The 21,513-nt window shown below is 40.4% G+C and overlaps 1 protein-coding gene across 7 annotated transcripts in view; it reads left to right on the top strand.

Annotated features, from left to right (window-relative positions):
* The first annotated feature begins 8,609 nt into the window (after positions 1 to 8,609).
* Positions 8,610 to 21,513, top strand: part of AGFG1 (ArfGAP with FG repeats 1) — a 35,957-nt gene continuing 23,053 nt past the window's right edge. For 2 of the 7 annotated variants that reach the window (XM_053951665.1, XM_053951663.1), the window contains exons 1-2: positions 8,612 to 9,028; positions 17,582 to 17,675. In XM_053951665.1, coding sequence (XP_053807640.1) covers positions 8,862 to 9,028; positions 17,582 to 17,675 — 261 coding nt within the window. In that variant the 5' untranslated portion in view covers positions 8,612 to 8,861. Of the gene's footprint in view, positions 9,033 to 17,581; positions 17,676 to 21,513 lie in introns of all 7 variants that reach the window. The other 5 variants (XM_053951667.1, XM_053951664.1, XM_053951660.1 and 2 more) reach the window with 4 other exon arrangements.

The raw sequence follows: 21,513 nt of genomic DNA, 5'->3' as shown, positions 1-21,513 counted from the left end.
GCATGTTTTCAGTCAGGCAGTTTTCAACAACCTGTGGCCATCAGGCAATAAGACAACAACTGCAGAAGAAAAAAAAAAGGATGACATTCATACTGACACTTAGCAGATCCCCCCATGGCCATTCATTATTGCTTCTACTGCTGCTCTGGTTACTTTAGAAGGAACTTAGATGCCCACACCCACATCTTGAAGTTTCACTTCAAGACCCACAGCATTGTACAATTTTTTTCCCAGGTGCTGGGAATCTGCTCTGACAGTGTCCTGTGACTGCAGGCACGATGTCCAAGTGAGCTTTGTAAGGGTTTCCTTGATTCAGGCTCTGTGCTGCATGACCAGCAGGCAGACCGCTGAAGTTCATGGAAATCTAGACCAGAAGCAAACTGTTGATTATTCCCAGGTTTCAGAATTAGGTCATTTATTTCATAGTTTATTTCTTTGAAAGTTTCCTTTCAAACCAATTAGTTCCTAATTGGTTATTTCAACTGCCCACTGCAGGCTCAGCTGTAAGATCAAGTGTTTATGAGATGATCATGGATCAGGTTGAATTTGGTTGATCTCATATGTAAAAACAGACTATTTAAACAGACTTAAAAATAAGTTTGAACATTTTTTTTTCTTGATTGGAGTACTATACTCATCATTTCCTAGTAACCAAAAACATCAGGGATTAAATGATAACAACAAAAATAACAAAATTTGACAAAATTTGGAATAAGCTTCCACATTTTACTTCAGAGAAAAACTCCCCCTGTTGCAGAAAGGATTTGTTGCTAATGACAGTACACACAGCTGAGCTATCTGACTCTTACTAGCTAATTCTTGAAACCTGCAAGGAACAATTTTATGCTTCAAGATAATTTCCAGTTTTGAAGCATAACAATACATCATTTAACATAAAGATGTTATTCCAAAGAGCTGTGACAAATGGTTATTTGGATTTCATTATATAAGGGGATGACACTGCTTGTCTAGAGGACCAAGGGCAATTGTGGGCATTGCCTGGCAATACTGAGAGGCTGCAGCAAAGAAACAAAACACACGTACTCTGCACATTCACTGACTGTTTATAATGAGAAAACACAGAAAGTGCTAAGCCTTTTGGCAGGTGGGTTTGAGCAGTGATCTCTGTCCAGGAATGTAAAATGAGTTCACCCTGGCAAATGCCTAGGTCAGTATGAATGAAAACTTTTCAATAATTACTATGAAACCTTTCTCTGTTAATTGTTCCTTTGCTTAAATTGATTCCTTTTTGAGTGTTTACACTCCTAATCAGCAAAGTTGTAGTGCAGCAATGCACAAAGCTCCTCCATCCCCTCTATCTCCTGCCTGCACGTGTCCCCATGGCAGCTGGGCAGATATCTGTGAGCACAGAGGGACGTGCAGAGGGAGACAAGGACCTGAAGGTTTCACAGTAGTATTTATAAGCTGGCTATGAATACAATAAACTCGAACAATTGGAAAGCTGGACCTTTATTAGCAAAGCACTGGGGCCTGAAACAACCACATACAAAAAAGGAGCAGGATGTAAAACCTCTGTGTATTCATAAAGTGGATCTTGATAATTTAGGAAAGTCAGGGTAAACTGAAGAGATCTAAAAAAGTTATACTAACAGGGTTACAAACTCTAACAATTACAAGAGACTTGATTAAAAGTCCTACTTAGTAAAAAATACTATGCTTCCCTAACAGCTTCTGTAATATTTTTGTTTCCATACTTGTGATGATTTATTAACTGTCAGGTTCCTTCTCCCCACCAATTTTCCTCATCCATGGTAGCTCAGAGGACCTTGCCAGTGGGTTTTTTTCCCATTTGTATAAAATCTCTTGGACATCAGGGATGTATTTCTCAAATTACTCTGTTAATGTCAGTAAGACATTTCTTTTGCTGTTATCCCAGATTTTTCATTCACTGTGCTGTTTCAGAGTATTTATTAATTCTCTTCCTTGTCCACAAAGCAAACCAAGGTTTTGTTCTATTCAGGCTGTGATAATGTTCTGAACACTTACTCTTTTCCCATTTCCAAAACCCAGTACATGGAATGTGCACAACATGCCATTGATTATTAACTTGTTTCTGGTGGTTGTTTTGTTGTTGGGTTTTTGTTCTGTTGTTTTTCAGATTTTTAAAAATTTATTTAAACATGTAACTAGTAAATATTAAATATTCCAGTCATGTAATGAAAAACACTTATTTTTCATGTCAAGACATTTTGGCTAAGTCACATGAAGATAAGCATTTCTCCTTTTTATCTCCTGGTTAAAAAAGAGTTTTTCTTATTGACAAATACTTTCAAAACCAACCTTCTCAGTTGAAATTCCCACACATTGTTTCCAAGAGACATGTCTGTCATTGCCACTTCAGCAGAGAATGCATTCTTGAAAGAAATATTAAATTTTTTACAGCTGTTTGTAACTACAAGTATGGCTTGCAGTGTTAAACACAGTTCAAGGCAAGACACTGCAGGTGCTCTTGCTGTGCAGGAGAAGGTACAAGAGCGTCAGGGGATTCATTTTTCTTGTTAAACCAGTTATTCTAAACAACATTTTGAAGGTTTGTTTTTGTACTTCTGAAGAAAATTACATGGAGAGAAAGTGCTAAACAATTAGTAGGTTTGGCATTATTTTTCCTATGTATGGATTGAGATTAGGCTTCTCCTGCAGAAAACCTCCCCTAAGAGGGTATTTGCAGCTACCAGGGATTATCCATATCCACTCACTGCAGCTGCAGGAGCTGTGCTACATTCTCTGGGGATCTTTTTGTCTGTTGTGCATCTTGTTAGTGCTTTTACTTTTATCTGTTATTGCTACCAGTCATAAAGCCCTTCTCTCTGCAGTTTGAATGAGACAAATTCTCAAAGATTAATGGAAAAAAAAATCTTGGTGACAACATCTCAGATTTTAAAATTACAGTAGGGAGAAACATTACACTAAAGTTCATATAATTGGTTTTCTTTTTGTAGTTGTCCTCTAAAATATTTTTCTTCAGAAATGGAGTGACTGAAAAAAATTTTCTCATATTCACATGACACAGATTATCTTTTGTATTCTTCTAGTTGAATGTCTGACATCAAAAAGCTCTGTTTCCTATATTTCCCTCTTTTGTTATGTCCATCTCCATTTTTGTACTCAAAGATACTGTTCTTTTTCCTCCCATTTCGAGGCCAAATGGATGTTTCCATGATGTTTAGCTATTCTGACACTTGTTATATTCATTGCTTTGTGCAGTGGAGTGTCCAAAACTTTGTTTATCAGGCAAGACTCAAACATTACTACATTGGAGTCACTGATTTACAATCAGTGTTTCAGATCATGCAGTGCATGACAGGTATTTTGTGACTTGTCTTGGGAACTGTGACTCTGCACCTTTTTTCTTTCTTTTTGTCCTTTTTCATTCTTTATATAACCAGGTTGCTTAGAGAATTAGAAAGTTATGGATCTGTTTTCTAGATTCCAATTTCAGATACTGTTTCAGGGATACCATGAGCACCGAAAGATGTCTGCTCAGAACAGTTAATTCTACTCTAGTGTTCCCCAAATCAGTCCTCAAATTATGTTTATTAAGCTAAATAAAATTCTAGGGAAGTATGAAGGATAATAGTTGAGTTTTGTAAAGCATGGGCAAATACAGGAACACTGGCTGAATATGCTGTTTCTCCTATCTATTTTAATAGTCTTTCCCTCACTGAAGATCTGTTTGAAATTACCTGTATTTCTTTTTGCCCAATCTAAGGCACTTCTAAGACAGAACTAACCAATAGCAGTTTCCACAAATTAGACTGACTAATCAATAATTTAGATTCATTAGTGGAAAGCAACAAATGCCTCTCTTCACTCCCACGGGAGTTTTACAGAAAACGGGCAGGAAATGCTCATCATCAAGTGGAAGAGGTACTGAAGAACTGAACTTGAAAATACATTGGGCTTTAAATACAAATCTCATTTATAGGTCAAGAAATAACTTAAGTCTTTAAAATTTAATGTGAAAATTAAGTTGTTCCTGCTCAGAGAGCTGGGAGAGCATTTCCTGGTTCAGTACTTTATGTAGCCAAACACTACAGAAGCTGTTGGGGTTTAGATGTCTGTTTAGATTCTGTCTCTCCCTCTTCTAATTTAGAACCAAAAGAGTTGAAGAGTTGAACTATCTTACCACCATTGAGTACTGTCTTTCACATTTGTGTCCAAAAGCTGGGGTTTTTTTTGCATCCTTGTAATTTTGTTCATATCAGTTCTACAACTTCTTTCTTCTACTCATAGACTCTGGGCTGCCTTGTGTGTTGCCAACATTCCTGTGGGATGTTCCAGCAAATGTAAGATATTGTATGACTTACCATTATATTTCTATTGCTGTAAGAGGATCAATTATGAATATACTCTGTGGTTAAGGGTTTTACTCTCCTCTGGCATGTTCTTCTGAAAGGATGCATGAAACAATCACTTTACCAAAACTTCTGTGTCAGCCTATAAAACATCATTCAACTACAGGGTTTTATAGATTAATGATAAACTAATACAAAACAAAAAACAGTAATAGAAACATTGTCACATACTCTAAAAATAAATGTACTGTAAAGATGAACTTAGAAATTAAATGCAATTGCCTTGCATACAAGATATTCATTCCTATGACAGATATTTTGCCTTCACTGCAACTGTATATAGGCATGTTCTTTCCACTGCCTAGTCTGTGATTACAAACTGGAATATGATCTTGTGCACTTAAGGCACGATGGAAATTCAAGAACTGTGTCAAATAAAGGGGCAGGGCTGAAATATTGATAACCTTTCATCATCACTGGCCAATCTAGAAAGCAGGAAGAGAATCATATGGTGACTGAATACCATTTCCTACCCCATCTTACTCCAAATGAATTAGGTATATTTCACACAAATAAAAGATGACATTAAAAAAATACAGACCACTAACTTGTTCATTACAAAAATCCCAAGCTGATGAGACTGTGATGAGCTTTTCTCTTTATTGTGAGGTCAGTTTCTTATTCACAGCTGTTAAGGGTGAAGGCAGAGCTTTCGCTCATTTACCTTTTCTTACTGTGTTAATGTCATAGCAGTGGGTGGGAAATGTCCAAGGGGAATGGCATTGCAAGTAAAGATAATGTTGTTACAACATTATCTTTACTTGCAATGCCATTTCCCTGGGAAATCATATTTGTCTGACCATTTTCTTACATTGAATTGTCCAGATTTAAATAACTGTCAACAGGCAGTATGATTTATATAACCATTACTATGACTTTCTCTTGTTCTGATCTCTTACCAAAATGTATCTATTCATTAATAAAAAGCTATTGCTTGAATAAGACCAGGCACAGACACACTGATTTATGCTCAGTGGACTGACCCTTGAATAGAGCATATCAGTGAAGGTTCTGGCTGTGTTCTTTCCTAGAATTTTCAGAAAACATTTCATACACAAATATGAAGTGAGGTAGCAGTTTACCCCCGATCCGATACACCTAATCCCAGGATTAATTCTGTATGCTCATCAGTGTTGAAGCAAGATGGATTTAATAGCCCATTAGCCTTTCAGCATGATAATTTTCATGTCACTTATCCTGCTGGGTTAATTGCTTTAAAGTGGATATTATTGACCTCAATCCTAGTGGCAAACAGAGAATGTCTTATTCATCTCCCAAATGTACATTCTTAGAGTCTTGTTTCTTTTGGTCCTGACAATAAATCCACTAGATCATGTGTTTGTATATTATAATTTATACCCTATTGGCCCATATTTAAGAGCTTACCAAAGCAACATCTTTCAGATATTATTACCCACGACTGGAATATTAAATTTTGTTTCTTATGTAAAGAGAAATGTTGCAAGCATAAAAAAAGAATTGTTTTACCTCTTGTTAAGAAATTAATTTTAATGCTAAAAGCAGTAGCAGGTGCAGCAGGGATTAAGCACTTTTGGAATAAACAGCTGGTCAGTATATTTCCAACTGCAGAAGTCTGGTCATTAGGAGGAGAGAATGAAGAACAAATTTGGACAGAGAAGCTGCAGGAAAGGAAATACTGGTTCTAGTGTAGAGAAACAGAAAAATATGTAATGAAAAAGAAAATCCAGGGGTAAAACTGAAGAGAAGCGTTCTTATTCATGTGTATTATTTGTGGATATTTTCCTTTAGTGATTTAGAGAAAACACAAACCAGCTGCTTTGGCTGAATTAATGCTAGCTGTGAGCTGGAAAAATGGAAAAAGCGGGAGTGGAAGAGGAGCACAAGTTACGTTCTTGCTTGTGGGGAGGTGAAACAGGGCTGGAAGTTACCATAGCCAGTTTTTAGATCTGTATGTGTCAACAGTGTTACACACAGTTATACTTAGGGCCTTGCATTCCTTTGGTTCCTAAGGGAAACAGGAGGGTAAGATTTAGATACTTGATTGTAGGAACCCCAGGTGTGCCCACAGACTCTGGAAGAACCCAAATCCCACAGAATCTCATTTGTAACACAGTGTATCCTCACACACCCCTGAAGTCTCATTCTGTAGTTTCCTGGGGTAAATTTGCTCTATAAGATACAGAATGGAGAAGCTTGGTATTTATAAAAAGTGGTTTCTAAACCACATTAATTTTTAACATACATAATAGTGTAAGCCTATCTTGGCTCAATAGGCTTATCAAATGCCAGAATAATGGCAGAATTGTTTCTTCAAAAAGCAAACTGGAGCCATCGGATTCCTACTGAACTTTCTGATTGACTTAAACAGTGCTAGGATTTTCCCTGGGAGCTCAGTTCCACATTTTACTGACAATGATAAAGTCAATGACAGTGATGTTGTTTTTATTAGCAGCTGTTCCTGTGTGACATTCACATGAGTTCAGTCGTGACACGAGCAGTTGAAACTGCTTGCTCCCACTTCAGTTACAAACCACCTTTGACTCTGGTTGAAACAAAACCTGGCTGCATGGAGCAACTCTCTGCTGCAGCAGGTGTGTGGCCAATCACTGCTCTCTGAAGCATTTTCTAGGAAAAAAAAAAACTTGTTTTTTAACCTTCTATTTTTTTTCTTTTTTTTTTCTTATCTAAATTTAGGTCATCTGCTTTAGATCATTTAGGTCACTGGCAAAGGTACAATGTTTAGACTGTTTCATAAAAAGCAAAATAAGTGAAACCTTCTGAATAACAAGAATATCAACATTTCATAAAGAAGTGAAAAATTAAAGGAAGCAGTGAGAATTTGGTCCTTATAAGACTGGAAATATATCCTGTTTACTCTTAAGAATGCTACTTAAGCATTGGTGATTATTTAGTGATGTTTATTTTTCACTTTGAACAGTTCCTGCCATCCATACTAGGAAAAAAATTAGAGCATTGCCTTCTGTGTTTAAAACTTAGAACTGGTTGATCAGCTCATGTAAATTAGCACATAGCACATCCAGAGGAATCAGAAGAGAAAGGACAGATTATTGATGCTGAACACCTAGTCCTAGATTTTTAACTAAAACTATGAGGAAAATCAGTGGATCAGATCTTGCTCCTATGTGCACTGACGTCAGGGGCACAAAACTTGACCCTAAATACATTGTATTGGGAATCATTAAACCTTAAAAGATTTTAATCATACATAGTGTTGCTGGGGTGTTTTGTAAATGAAATCACTGAAATATAAAGTGCATTGACTTTTGTTTTTAAACATTGATTTCGCACACTGTTGAAAAGTATTCTGTTAGGCAGCTTTGTGTGGAACAAACTCGTATTTTGTGGATCAGGGGCTGAATAGGGTTTCCTCTCGGGTATCAGAAGTACGTGACTGCTGGCTCCGCTCTCTCTCCTGATGGGGGAACGGCCAGCCGGGAACGAAATTCCCAAAGGAAAACTGTGCATTTCTCACCTTCGTCCCAAGAAAGCCAGACCCCGTGGGGGTGTTCTCCCCACAAATCCGAAGCCTGCTGCAATCCGCCCTCACGCTCCTCACGGACCCTGGGCCAGCAGCCCGTCCCCCGGGTCATCCCCGCCGCCAGGACCCCCGGGCACCCAAGCTGGGAGCGGGAGCAAAGCCGCCGGGACCGGGAGCGCCTCCGCTCTCGCCACGCTCCGTGACTGAATTTCCAGATTTTTGGTACACAGAGGGACACCGGCAGCGCTGCGGTGGGGACGAGGCACGTGGTCATTCTTTCACGGAGCAGCTCCCGCGCTCCCCAGCCGGCCTGAGCCCGCTGCCCCCGAGGGGCTGAGGGGCGGCGGGGACGGCCTGGCGCTCACCCCGCGGTGTGAGGGGAACAGCCCGCCCCGAGGACTCCGCTGAGCGGGGAGGCGATTCCCTCCTTCCCGAGGAAAGTCTAACTGCACTCACTTTTTATTGTTATTTTTCCATCGGGATTCTCCACAGGACTGACCCCCCGCCCCGCCGGGTCACGCGGGGTGACTCGGCCCCGCCGGAGGCGCCGCCCCGGGCCGGGGTCGCGGCGCGAGGGGACCGAGAGCTTGTAGTGCGTCCTCCCACGCGACAGGGGGCGCTGCAGCCGGCGGGCGCGCAGGGCTCCGCCGCCGCCGCCATCTCCTCGCTGAGCTCATAAAGGTGTCGCGCAGGTTCCGCCCGGGCTCGTCATTCCGCCGCCCCGGGCCCGGTGCCGCTGCCGCCGCCGCTGCCTCCCCCGAGCCGCGGCCCCCGCCGGCTCCCTCCCTCGCGGAGCCGCCGGTCCGCGTCAGCGGCCACCGCGCTCCCGCACCGGCCCGCCGCCAGGCGCCGGTTGTGCCCTCCCCGCCCCTTCCTCCCCTGTCTTCCCCTCACCCCCCCGCCCGCCCGGCCCCTCTCCCGCCGGCCGAGCCCCGGAGCGCCGCCGCCGCCGGGGTGTGAGCGGGGCCCGGCGCCGTGCCGGGCCGTCCCTCGCCGGCGGGGCCATGGCCGCGAGCGCCAAGCGGAAGCAGGAGGAAAAGCACCTGAAGCTGCTGCGGGAGATGAGCAGCCTCCCGCCCAACCGCAAGTGCTTCGACTGCGACCAGCGGGGCCCCACCTACACCGACATGACCGTGGGCAGCTTCGTGTGCACCTCCTGCTCCGGCATCCTGTGAGTGAGTGCGGGAGAGGACCGCCGGCTCCATCCCCCCGGCAGCGGTGACCTCCGCCCCCGGCCGCCGGGGCACGCGTCCGCAGGGCGGCGGCGGCCGGGCGGTGCAGCCCCGCCGCGGGTCTCGCAGCGCCGCCGCTTCCCCTGCGCTCGCCCTTCCTGTTGCCGGCTTGGCCACGTCGGAGGGCAGGGGCCAGGGGGCTCTCCCGGGGAAGGGAGGGAGGCCGGCGGGAGGCTTTCCCGGGCGCGTTCGCTGGAAATCCCCGTCGGAGCCCCCGGTGCGGAGGTGGCCGCCGCTGGCAGGGTGTGCGGCGCTGGGGCGCACGGCAGCCCCGCGGCCCGGAGATGATCCTGGGGAGGCTTCTCCGGCACGTAGGGGGAGCCCGCACGGGCAGCCGGAGCACCACCACCCCACAGACGTGTCGGAGGGGTGGTCAATTAAGCAAGTGTGCGACAATACTTGTGGAAAGGGAAGGGGCACGTGGATTAACAGTTCATGACAGTGACAGCCTTGAAGATGCGGAGATACTAACCCTGTCGTGAATGCGTTTACAGATATTACTTAAACGTTAAGTTAAACCACCAGCATAGCTTTATGTGCATCGAGTTCTGCGTGCTGGTAGTTTGTAAGACAACCCTTTAACCTCTGTCTCAGTCTATGAACTCCAGCCCCAATGGTTTAAGAGACTTGATCAGAAAAGTAGAAGCTGGTTGGGGTTTTTTGACTTTTTACATCGACTATTTCCTACAAACTATATATATAAACCTTGGAAAGGGATTGGCTCTGATAAAGTGATTGCATTTTTCCTGTTCCTCATTCCTGTATGGGCCTTCCCACTACTCCTCCCTTTTCCACCCATCCTTCCCAGAGATAGTGTGTATGCAACTTAAGAGTTGAGGTCAGTCAGTTGTGAATTTCAGTCAGATATCCATAATTTGGGGGAAAGACTCTGCTGTCTTCAGTGCTGCTGTCTCTTTAGCTATATGTGTTTGCTTCTATATGATTCTGTAGCATTGTGCTAATGGAATGGAGCAGAATCGTAGTAACCAAAGAAGTAATAAATAGTATGTTAGAGGATACAGATTCGTGTTTATCAAAGGCATTTGAGACCCTGAACTAACTTCTGTCCCCTTAATACCCCAAACAGCCCTTCCAAGTAAGGTCTTGTGTTTTAGAGCAAAGTTGGTAATTATGTTGAAATGCAAAGCAAATGTATTAGTTCTTTGCTGAATTTACATGGAACAAATTGCCTTTTATACTAATAGACAGCTAATTAGACTTGGAGTTCTTCTACTTCATGTAGGCTTCTGAACAGACTTCATGCAAATACAGAAAATACATTTAGGTTGTGAAATTGAAAAGAGACTCTAGTTTTTCACACAAACATGCCACTCAATCAGCTAGCTCTGGCTATTGTTTGCTCTCTTAGCAAACTGTTATTTGTGCTGGTATGTGAAACTATTTTAAGCTACTGCACTGAGCTTATTTAATGGTTGCACATGTTTTTACTGGGTTAAACTGAGTGTGTGGTAAAGTGTGTGTGTGCGCACCATAAGAGTGTTTGTCTTTTATTTTTCAGGCTTCTTAACCTTAATAGATCAGTATATTGTGAATGCTGCTGAGATGCCTAGTGTGGGTTCAGAAGAGTCTGATCCTTTTATCTGTTGGCTGGGAGGGATGGACTACTAACATAGTCCAATTTTCAGCAACCAAAAGGACCTTCAGGCAGTGAAACAGCTCATAAACAGGGGACAGCTGCCACTTGGTGTTGGCCATCATTTGGATGTTACCAAATGTTGCTTAAAGGAGGAAGACTGTCTGCAAAAACATGGTTAATGTATTGGTATTCCAATAAAATGCAAGTGTTTTTTTAATTCTAAATATGCAGTGTTTTTGTCTTGCTGCAAAAAAGCAACCACAAACAACGTGTTTGGTTCTTACAGTTAGTAACACCTACACTTACAGCTGGAGTAAATGACTATTAAGAGGACTTAAAGTTTCCCTCTAAAATAAGTTTGGACTCATTCTTTCATGTCAGTTTGGAAGAACTTCCAAACTGATTGTGTGTGCAGGATCATTTGCATTGGTTATCACCTTATGACCTATCCAGTGGCATGTTTATTTGTTAGTGATGAGACTTGGTATAGGTCCTGTCTGTTTCATAACTAGAAATTTATTTTTAACACTTCTGTCAGAGCAGTTCTTCAAATAACTTGTTTATTTCCAAATGCTATTCACTGTAGAATTTCAGAGTGTAGGGAAATGACTTTGGAACAAGCAACGTAATGGCAAATATAAAAGTACTGCTGCTTCTATAGTTCTTAATGGCTGTTTGCGTTCTGGCTCATGGTACTTGCTTTACTGTAAGGTTTTAATAATCTTAGTACTTTATCTTGTTTATGTGCTTGAATGACTTGCATTGCTTCTTGTTTTAATTATTTTTTTCTAATCTGGTACAGGAAGTATTCTTGGAGTCAAGTATGCTAGTTTTTTCAAGTATGAAGTGCCCAGTGCAAGATTAAAATACTAGTAGATTAAAAAGTCTCCTTCAGAAAGGTTTCTCAATTAATTAAAAGTGATTGCTAACATCAGTATCATCTTAAATAAGCATGTTATTCTAGATACAGTTAACTCTAAACTCTTTAAAACTGAAGTATAACTTTTTTTACTAGTTTTCTGATGCGTTTATTCATTGTCCTGGCAAGGACTGTCTAGTCACATCCAAAATCTTATTCTGGATCCATCCTGAATTTCCTTTAAGTATTTCACATGTATCAAAAGAGTGATGCTATGTATTACTAGATTTAGCTTTAAAAACCTACTATTCCCTCTACTGTTTCCCAAAATAGTATGTCTAGCTTTTTCATATGCTGCTAAAAACAGTGACAGAACTAGTGGCTTTGCTAAAAAGATCTGTTTCTGACTTAATGTTGAAGGTGAGTCTTGTCAAGTCAGAGGTGTGGATGACAGGAGGTTTTTTTCTATAGTATCTGGGGTTTAAGTGACCAGGCTTACCAGAGCAGAAGTTTTGCTGTGCAAAATGGTGCATGTAGGAGAAAGTTCATGCACAGTGGTATGAATTTGCTTCCTCTTAAAATAGTTCCACTTGTCCCCTTTGTTTAAATTCTTCACGTGGGCAAAAAAAAGTGTGCTAGCATCACACGAGGTAATTCAACTTTTTGGTGTTGTACAAGAATATAGGATATCTGGAATTATACGCAATTTCTGCCCTGAGAGTGGGAGGAGATGCTCTGGAGGAGCAGTGTGCTCAGGTCAAGATTACAGTCATACACCACGGGAAGATTTCTTTCTATTACTGCATCTTGGGAAATGTTGGCAGGGAGATTATTTTGGTTTGACAGAAGTCCTTTGATTCAAAGGATTATGTTGGTAGCTATGACTATTGTTTTCCTGGATGCTCCCATGTGGCCTGCTGACAGTGACATCCTTCCCTTTGTCTTATCAAATGCTTCTCTGCCTCGTATCTCAGCTGTCTGTACATCTCTGCTTTCAAGTACTTCTGTAGCACTTGCAGTCAGACCACTCCCAACTTTGATAAAAGAACATGTTTTTCAGTTCACCAACGGAAAATGTCCCTGTTTAACAGTCTGCTTGCACACGTTTTATATTATATATTTTTTTTTATTTAATCTTGACTCTTTTTTGTATCTGCTGATATGGTAATTAAGGTACTCCTATCCTTTCTCTTACTGCCCTCTTAACTCCTGCCCAACTTACTTAGAAAGTCTCTTGTTCAGCAACAAGGAATGTTTAGAACATAATAGGTACTTTGAGAAATGCTAAAGCCCTTTTTTGCTAATTTTTTACAATTGTTTGCCTTCTTCTGGCTGCTCATAATGCTCCTAGTTGAAATTTTAAATTTAAAATTTTCATGGCTAGGGGACTTCTCTATCAGCCAGATAGAAGTATTTGATGGCAGACAAATAGTCTGCCATCAACAAACAGTAACAAACTATAGCATGTCTGTGCACTGGTGATAAGTTCTTGTGCTTTCCCTAGAAGAAGTTTAGCAGAAATTAAAATAGTCTAAATAAACAGTGCTAGAGTGAAGGTGGTTGAGTTAGCATGACTTTTCAGTCCTTTTTTTCCTTTGGAGCATGTTTGGAAAATGACTCCATGTGTTCTGGGTCCATATGTATATATATATATTTTTTTTTTTTAAGGGTATTTTATGTGTTACTGTATTTCTTGTTTTCAGTTGCAAGGCAGGAGAGCAAAGGAAATGTGTCTATACCACAGTGAACACTATGCAGTTCAGAAAGAATGGTTATTTTTTTAGAAAAAACCTAAATTAACCTTAACTCTGCTTCAAAATGTGTGTATGAGTTGTCTGCTATTAAAAATAAATGAGCCTGTGAGATGGCGGAGGGTCTCCAGGGAGGTCTACAAGTATCAGGAATGGCCAGTGCTGCTTATATTCCTTTTTGCTAATTACAGTAGCACAGAAATAATAATGAATGCTGTGACACTGGGTTTTCTGGTGCTTGTTTTCTGGACATCTTGAGTGTGTGGGGTGCTCTATGATGGCTTGGTATTTGACTTGCCTCATTAACTTCCTGCGTTTTAGGGGATCAGATTTTGCTGGCTTAGGTTTGAGATGGTGTTAAAATCTCATCCAGAGGATATTAGCAGTGTTGAGCAGCAGTCTGCCCACCATTCCTCCCAGGAAAGGCTCCCTCTGTTCTGCCAGGGCTCACTCTTCACATTTTGCTCCCCTCCCAGCCCTAGCCCTTGCAGTCAGCTGCTCTGCCAACAATCACAAGTTCAACTATAATTTGCTGCTAAATTATGTTAGAAACAAATATCCACTGCTTGTTGACTGTGTTTTGAATGTTTAATGTTTCAACTGCCAGACTGCAGAATCCTGTGTCAGTGGCCTTAAAGCTTCCTTTGTTTGTGAGAGCACCAGTTTAACAATGCCCTCTGGAGAACAGCGGTCTCATGTTCTCTGAAGCTGCCCCTATACTAAGCTGTGACTCAGTGAGGGTCAGTGGAGGAGACTCTCTGGGCTGGAATCTCTGGTCACAGTGCTCTTCCACAGAAATAATCGTCGCTGAGCGTGAAGAAGTTGGCAGTGATGAGTGGGATCTCTGTGTGGGATGTTCTAGCTCTGGTGTGCTGGATAAGTGCAGATGGCAGAATTGTCTTACTCTGTCATCCTTCCCCAGGGCCTCTTGGGAGGAGAGAGCTGCAGTCTGGTTTAAGTGCTGAGGTAGCGTTTGATTGCTGCCTTCCTCAGGAGCTCTGTTCTAGGAAGGGAGGAACTAGTACTGCTGCACAGGGGCAGGTTGCAAATACTTCTTCAGGGTCAATTTAAATTTAGGCATGGATAATTTGCACTAAGGGACTGTAATCCATTCTGTCCCCTGTTAAACAGGGAGTACTGTAAAGCATTAGAACTGCGTGAAACACTTGTCAAATACTGGAAAGAAACATTTTTTCTTATGAAAAAGGAGATTTGTTAATTCCTCATAAGGGATAATTGTATTTGGCTGTCTACCAATATGCTTCCCGCATATGTGGATGAGGTGTTTGTGAATCATTTCGGTCATTAAATAGTCTCTGTAGGTAAAGAAGGCTTGGTTCTTGAATCCTGTTTCAAAAATTGCACAATTGCTCTAAGGAAATTCCAGGCAATTCATGGATGTTAGTAAGAAATCATAAAAAAATAGAGTTTGCTGTTCTAATGGTAGAACCAAAGTAATTTATCTAAGGAAGATAATGCTTGGGCTGTGTTTGTGCTCAGCTTCTTGTTTTGAATTCCTTGTTCCGGGCTGACTTCTTAGGCTGCGTTAGCATAAGAGGAAGCTTTACATAGGTTCCCTGCATCGTTTGCCATATTCAATGGACATAAATACTTGAATGTACAGTATTGCAGCTTTATAGTTTACTTTAGATTATGGCTGTTAAAGTTTTGTTCAGAATTTCCAGTACTCCTGGACCACTGACGTGGTGCTGTGCTCTCTTTCATCCTGCCAGACATCGGACACCTCTGTGTGGTGATCTGATCTTTAGGGGGGATGTCTTCCTTCTTTTAGCAGGATGGTGTAAGAGAAATGTGAATTCCTCTTATCCCATGTGGATATAGTGTGTATATCAGGAAACCTTATATGTCTGAACTCTTCACTGGAGAGAGAGGCATGAAGGAAGTCTCTGGTGAGATTTAACAAAATCTTATCTAGGCCTCAACCACGTTTAATATTGCTATTTAATAGAGCTGAAGATACTGAAGATAGCAATGTTTGTTGCTGTAAATGCTCTGAAGAGCCCTGGTAAATCAGTGTGGAGTAGGTACGTCTTAAAGAACTTGTCAGTGCCTTGAAATGGCAAACACAGGTACAACAGAGCACTTAAACTGTACTTACTGCAAAAAGGAATTTCCAGCAGGAGCTAGTGGGAAAGTTGAGATGTACTACCTGTGCTGAGAAACATGTGTATGTGTTAGTGAATAGCTCTGGCTTTTAAATAGTCATTAAATAGTTTACAACTACCTAATTGTGCTGCTATTGTAATTACTAGGAGGAGAGTAAATTGAACAGACTAAGGCAGACAGAACTGCTTTTATACTTACTGTAAAAGCAAGGGACAGTAATTGTCATATAACATTTGATGGAGCAGATCTATGTGAAGTGCCAGGTGGATGCCAATTTTGTTTCTATGCTGTCACTCAATATGTGATGCTACAAATGCCATTTAGTGAAATGTAATTACTTGCATGTGCAGACTGAGAAGGTGTTTCTTTTAAAAGCCAAAAATAAGCAAAACCTAATCCTAGCACCAGCTCTGAAACAATGAATTTTAACTGCATAGAACTCCTACAGGTTTCTTTTAAATTACATCATCTTAAAATAAGTACTTACTTTAAAAAAATCTTAGATAATACTATAGTATTTTAATAAATGTAATTTATTTGTGATCTTGATGATACAGGTAGATGAAAGATGTTAAATTGGTAATTTTTATTAAAATGTTACTGCTTCGTGTTCTAACCCATATTCAACTTCTTATTAAAAATGTGGAATTCTTTAACACAGGATCAGAAATGTCTTATGGGTACGCTTGAATTTAGATGTGAAGGTGAATTTCCAAGCTAAATGCACAACAGTTTTTTTCCCACAAGACTTACTTGGAAAACTTGAAGTGTTAAAATTTTTCTGCCAAAGTTGAATATAGTGTTAGTATTTGGAATATCTGATTTTTGTCATAGGCTGTTCTGATGGATAACAATTTAATTTATAGTTAATATTCTTGGGATAATCATGGAGTTTAAAGAAAACCACTGGCTGTCCTAAATTAGATGTCAGTGTTGTTAGTTTTATTTTTATTCTTAAAAGCAGTCTGAACCAAATTTAGAATTAAAAGTGTAGGGACAAATACAGGCAATACAGCTATCAGTTGATTTTCTTAGCAATTTGTTAGGCATATATTACATCCCTGGAAAGCTTCTTTGTGCTTTGATATCTCATGGTTAATGTATATTAGCTGCTTTTGAAGATGGTATTTCAGAAATCCAGGCCTGATGAACCTGAGTGTTAAACTGGCCCCTGGTATTTCTGGGTGAGTGTCTCCACTGCTTGGCACATGTGGGACAGGACATTCTTGAATCCATTGGGCAAAGCACAGATTGGGTTTGACTGGAAGCAGTTCTGGGCAAAAGCAGTAGTTAGCATGTATTTAAAGAAGGAGTTGGAAAAGAAAGCAAGCTTTTTCTTACCCTGGTGCTCTTGCTCAGCACATTTTCTCTCTGTGCTTGCAGGCTGTGACTGAACTGGGTTTGACAATGTCAGGCTGCGGCGGCACAGATGCCTGGTGTTCTGCTGGCCCTGCTGCAGCAGCCTGGCATGGGTGTGAGAGTGGTGCCAATCTGGGCTTAAGGCAGAGCTGCTCACCTTTGGAGCTGTGGCATTAGCAATGGTATCTCTCATTTGAGAGCACACTAAAACCTGTGTCTTTTGCTTTTGTTCTGGTTACTTCTGTAGTGTTCAGGAAGAGGAGTAAGCCCCTGTGCAGGGGCAAAAAGTAAACTATAAAAAGATGCTGTGAGGAAACAGGAAATGTAGGTTAAAGCAAGACAGAAATACTGAGCTGGGCAGTTTAGCTTGAAGAAATCTAGTTACTGTGTAGAAGTTGTAATAAGAGATAAAAGTGAGGAAGGAGTTGGCGGGAAAGGAAACTACAACCAAGAAACCCAAGAATGAGAGACAAAAGGTAGAGGCAAGAGTGAAGCAGATTAGGACTTAAAAAAGCCTGATTTTCTTTTCTTAAATTTGCATAGAAAGTGCCTGAGTGACTTTGCATGAGCACTTGTGAATATTGGTCTTCCCTGAAGTTCTATTATTCAGCTTTGTATATTGAGTGTTACTTTGAGAAGAGCTTACACAGCCTTAAGTTATATAGCAGTACGAAGAATGAGTGTGCTTTAGAGAGAGATTGCTCCTGATTTTAAAACTGACTGACTTCTAGCTGTAGTGTTAAACGTGATTGTATGATGACAAATTTCCCAAATGCTGAATACCTCTTGCTTCTTTCAGGCGGGGCTTGAATCCACCCCACAGAGTGAAGTCGATTTCAATGACTACGTTCACACAACAGGAAATAGAATTTCTGCAGAAACATGGAAATGAAGTAAGTGTTACTTGGAGAATAAAGTGAGTTTGGCACATCAGTATTAAAGTTGAAAACACTACGTAAAGAAAACTTTGGGTTTTTTGTTTGGTGTTTTTTTTTTTTCGCAAAAGCTAGACAGAAGTCTTTTGAAGCCAACATTGTTTGAAATGAGACTTCTGAAGAACTTGTCTCATTGGGTAGCTGATCATCATAATGTTATTGCCCAACCCAGACAATCCAGATTCACATGATCAATATTTCTGAATTGGGTTTTCTTTTGATTTTGCATAAGGCAATATGCAGCCATAATTTTTTCCCATAAGCTCAGAACTTGAAACTGACCGCAGCAGTATTTCCTGAAAGAGTGTACATTGGCAAAAATAAATACAGAAGTACAGCTTGTAGCTGTATTTCTTCACACTTGGTGTCAGTCTTCTAGTAGTTTTAATAAATAATAAAATAATACTAAAAATAATAATCAATTTATAATTAATAATAATTTAAATACTTAATAAAAGTATATCCATATACTTGCATATGTGTGTTAAAGTATATCCATGTTGAATGTTCTTGGACAGAGGAAGGAAAGGGAGAAATTGTTATCTAGTGAGTAGTTGGTGTCAGCTTTGAAGAGGACAAGTTCTAGCATACTGCCTTTTTGTTCCTTTTAATAGAAGAAAAAAATCTGAGGTAAATGTTGGATTGGCTCTGTGGGAATACATGGAGCTCTTAAGCCCTGGATGTGACTATTGCTGACTTCAATTTGAGGGTGAAGTTTGTGTTTTAATAACATGCTGTTTAATAACAAGCCTTAAGGATTTTAGAGGCAGATTTTGCCTCTGTTCAAACTAGATAAGGTTCTGCTTCACATTGATTGCATCTGTACCCTGTTTAGTAGAACTATTGATTGTAGGCTAGAGTGTGTTTTATTAGTGTGCTTTTGTGAAGCTTTGTGGGGATAAATCCCATCATTCAGTAGAATGCTGATACTTAACTTTCTTAAAGTTGGTCCATTCATAACTGTCAGGTTGAAGAATGAAAACAGAAGTAGTAATTTCTTTTTCTGCCCTGGTAAACATGTGTTATTTGTTGAAATGACTGTTAGTGGCTGATTCCTTTAGACAGAGCTAGAACTAGGCCTGAACTCTCCCAGACTTTATAAAATACTCTTGATGGCTTAGGTTGGTTGGGTTTTCTAAAACTGTAGAGCATTGCATATGTGTGTGCATATGTATGAAGTGCATGTTAGTCAGTTATTACTGATGTTTAGCATAGGGAAATTTAATAAAGAATCTTCTGTGGATTCACATAGTGTGTTGGAGGCTCTTTCCATAAGATTAGATTGTAAACTCCAAATTTGCTTTAAGCTTCACAAAGTGTAAAGGAAAACATGTGTTTGTAGCTCCCTCCCTGTATTTGTTTTAATTTCATTTTTTACTAAACTTGCTATGTCTAGAGAATGCTATGTGTTTGTTTTCACTGATCTGGAACCTTAAGTGATCCCTTCTCAACTGATTAGTGTGGTTGTCCTTCTCATTATAGCCATGACTAGTCGGCTAATCATAATGATTTAGTTGATACATAATTTATTATTGACATTACAAAAATTCACAGACCTCTGCAGTGATATTCTGTTTCAAAAGCAGAGGTCTTTGTACTTGCAGTACTCTAATTAGGGAATTGCAATGATTTAAATGAGCTGCCTCATAAATAAAGATGTCCTTCTGAGTTTAGTTTTAGGTTGTTGATTATTGCTTTAATTCTTAAGTAGAACTGAATAGACACTTGTAAGTGCTGATGGTGCATTTAAGGAGTGCTCAAATATTGAACAGAAATGATTATTGTTTTAAACACACTTAGAAGTTTAAAACCTAGTTAAACATCTCATTGTATTTTGTTGCAGTAGTTAAATAAGCATTTTGTTTTCTCTTGCTGGTATTGGACTTTGGAATACTTATCTGCAGATAAGATAATGTATTGGACAGAGGAAATTCATGTGACCTCACAAAAAACATTTTTTTGCTTAGCTTACTCTTCAGCATAGGAGGCTCTTGTGTGTATAGGAAGAAAGGAAATTGCCTAAAATAAGGTTTTTCAAACATGGAATTGTCCAATGTTGTAATATCAACAATTAAAACAATCGTACAGCGATACATATAAAAAGAAACACAACTTTTTTGGCAATCTATCATGTTTAACTTCCATTTTTCTGTAACTTCTAAAATACTTTCATTCCAACTTTCTTGTTCTAGTCTTTCTCCAACATGGCCATGGCCTCTGTGATAACCTTTCTTGCTTCCAGATGAGTAGGTCGTGGTTGTACAATAGGGATCTTGTTCTGAATACAAAGTAAAATAGCAAGAAAACTTCCATGAGATAAAGTAGTTAAGGTGCTGTGTTGTTGTTAGAGGAAGTAGTTTTCCACTCTCATTCAAAGGGTATTTATAAGGTCAGTGTATTGTATGAGTTTGAAGTCCTCTAAAAAACGCAACCACTCAAACCAAACAAAGAAAAAAACCCAAAACACTTCATAATATTTAAAATACCAACTTTTCCCCAGTTGTTGTAAAAGACCCTCTTTGTGGCACACATGGGTAAAACATTCAGTTACTGAAAGGCTTCTGCAAAGCAACTGCTTCAGGGAGAGCTTATTCAGAGCAGCTCTTCCTTAGGTGAGACACCATCTTCTTCCTCAATTATACACATTCTAAGAAATGTCTTTCTGACACATGTAGCTTCAGCAGTATTTTAAATGAGTTTTTACTGCTTCAAACAGAGTTTTAAATCCTTATACTGTATTAGAAGACACCTGTATTTTGGTGTTGCTTACTCATCTGGAGGTATAAACAGCTGACCAGTCTCCAGTTTTGCTAATGTTGGGATTAGGTCACTGCAGTGGGAATGGAGGCATCTTCCAGCTGACATTCCTCAAGTGCCTTCTGAAGTCCTTCTAAAGGATGAAGGCAGTTCTGACTCACTGGGTAGGGCTTTTTGTCTCCTTGCTGTCTTCATGAAGAGCAGTGTGAGGTATTTTCACATTTTCTTGTTAGGAATAACGAGGAGAGAGTGGTATGGAGATGTGTCTGTTTGAATACTCATCCTCAAATGATGCTAGTGCTGATTTGGCCTCTGATTCAGTTGTACAGTGGTAGTAGGAAGTGAACTCCCCGTTTGAAGAAAGTGGAGGTGGTGCTAATCTCCTGTTGGCATTATAGCTGTGAAAATTTATTCAGAAACTTTCCCCTAAGATGAAGAATAGTATTAGGAGGCAACAGTTACAGAGTTAATTTTTCTCCTACCCTTTTGAAAAATGGCATTTTATAATCTTTCCAGATAACCCATTCTAATATGCATGTTGTTGAAGCAAAAGATCTTGATGGTCTTGTATTTAGAAAATCTCTGTTACTCTGGGTCAAGGACCTTGTTTACCTGAGCTAATGAGTAGAATACATGAAGTTACGCTCAGCTGCTTGGAGTTATATTAATAGTGCTGAATTTTGGTTTGGTGCCAATTTTCCTGACTCTCAATAGCACCTGCGCACCCTGTTACCTGCAGAACTGGCAGCAGTCTGAGTCTGGTTCAGAGCTGGTGTTAGGCCAGAGCAGAATGCTTCCCTAGAATCTCCCTGTGTGGCCGGGAAACCCTGGAGTGGAAGGAGCAGTCCTAAGCTGGAGCTGATGAGTGCTGACAGCACGAGCTGTGCAGTCAGGTGTCCTTGGAGCACATTGCTGGTTCTGCTAATACGATACAGAGATACATGAGCTGATTGTGTGTAGAACAATGTCTTTGTTAGCTGGATTTACTGGCTTCACTCTGCTTATAAAACCACTGTAACTTCTGGACCCAAACTGCCTT

The sequence above is a fragment of the Vidua chalybeata genome, chromosome 10 (genome assembly GCF_026979565.1).
Source record: "Vidua chalybeata isolate OUT-0048 chromosome 10, bVidCha1 merged haplotype, whole genome shotgun sequence".
Lineage (NCBI taxonomy): Eukaryota > Metazoa > Chordata > Aves > Passeriformes > Viduidae > Vidua > Vidua chalybeata.
The sequence above is the reverse complement of the archived record's forward strand: the minus strand, read 5'-3'. Positions and strand labels throughout refer to the sequence as shown.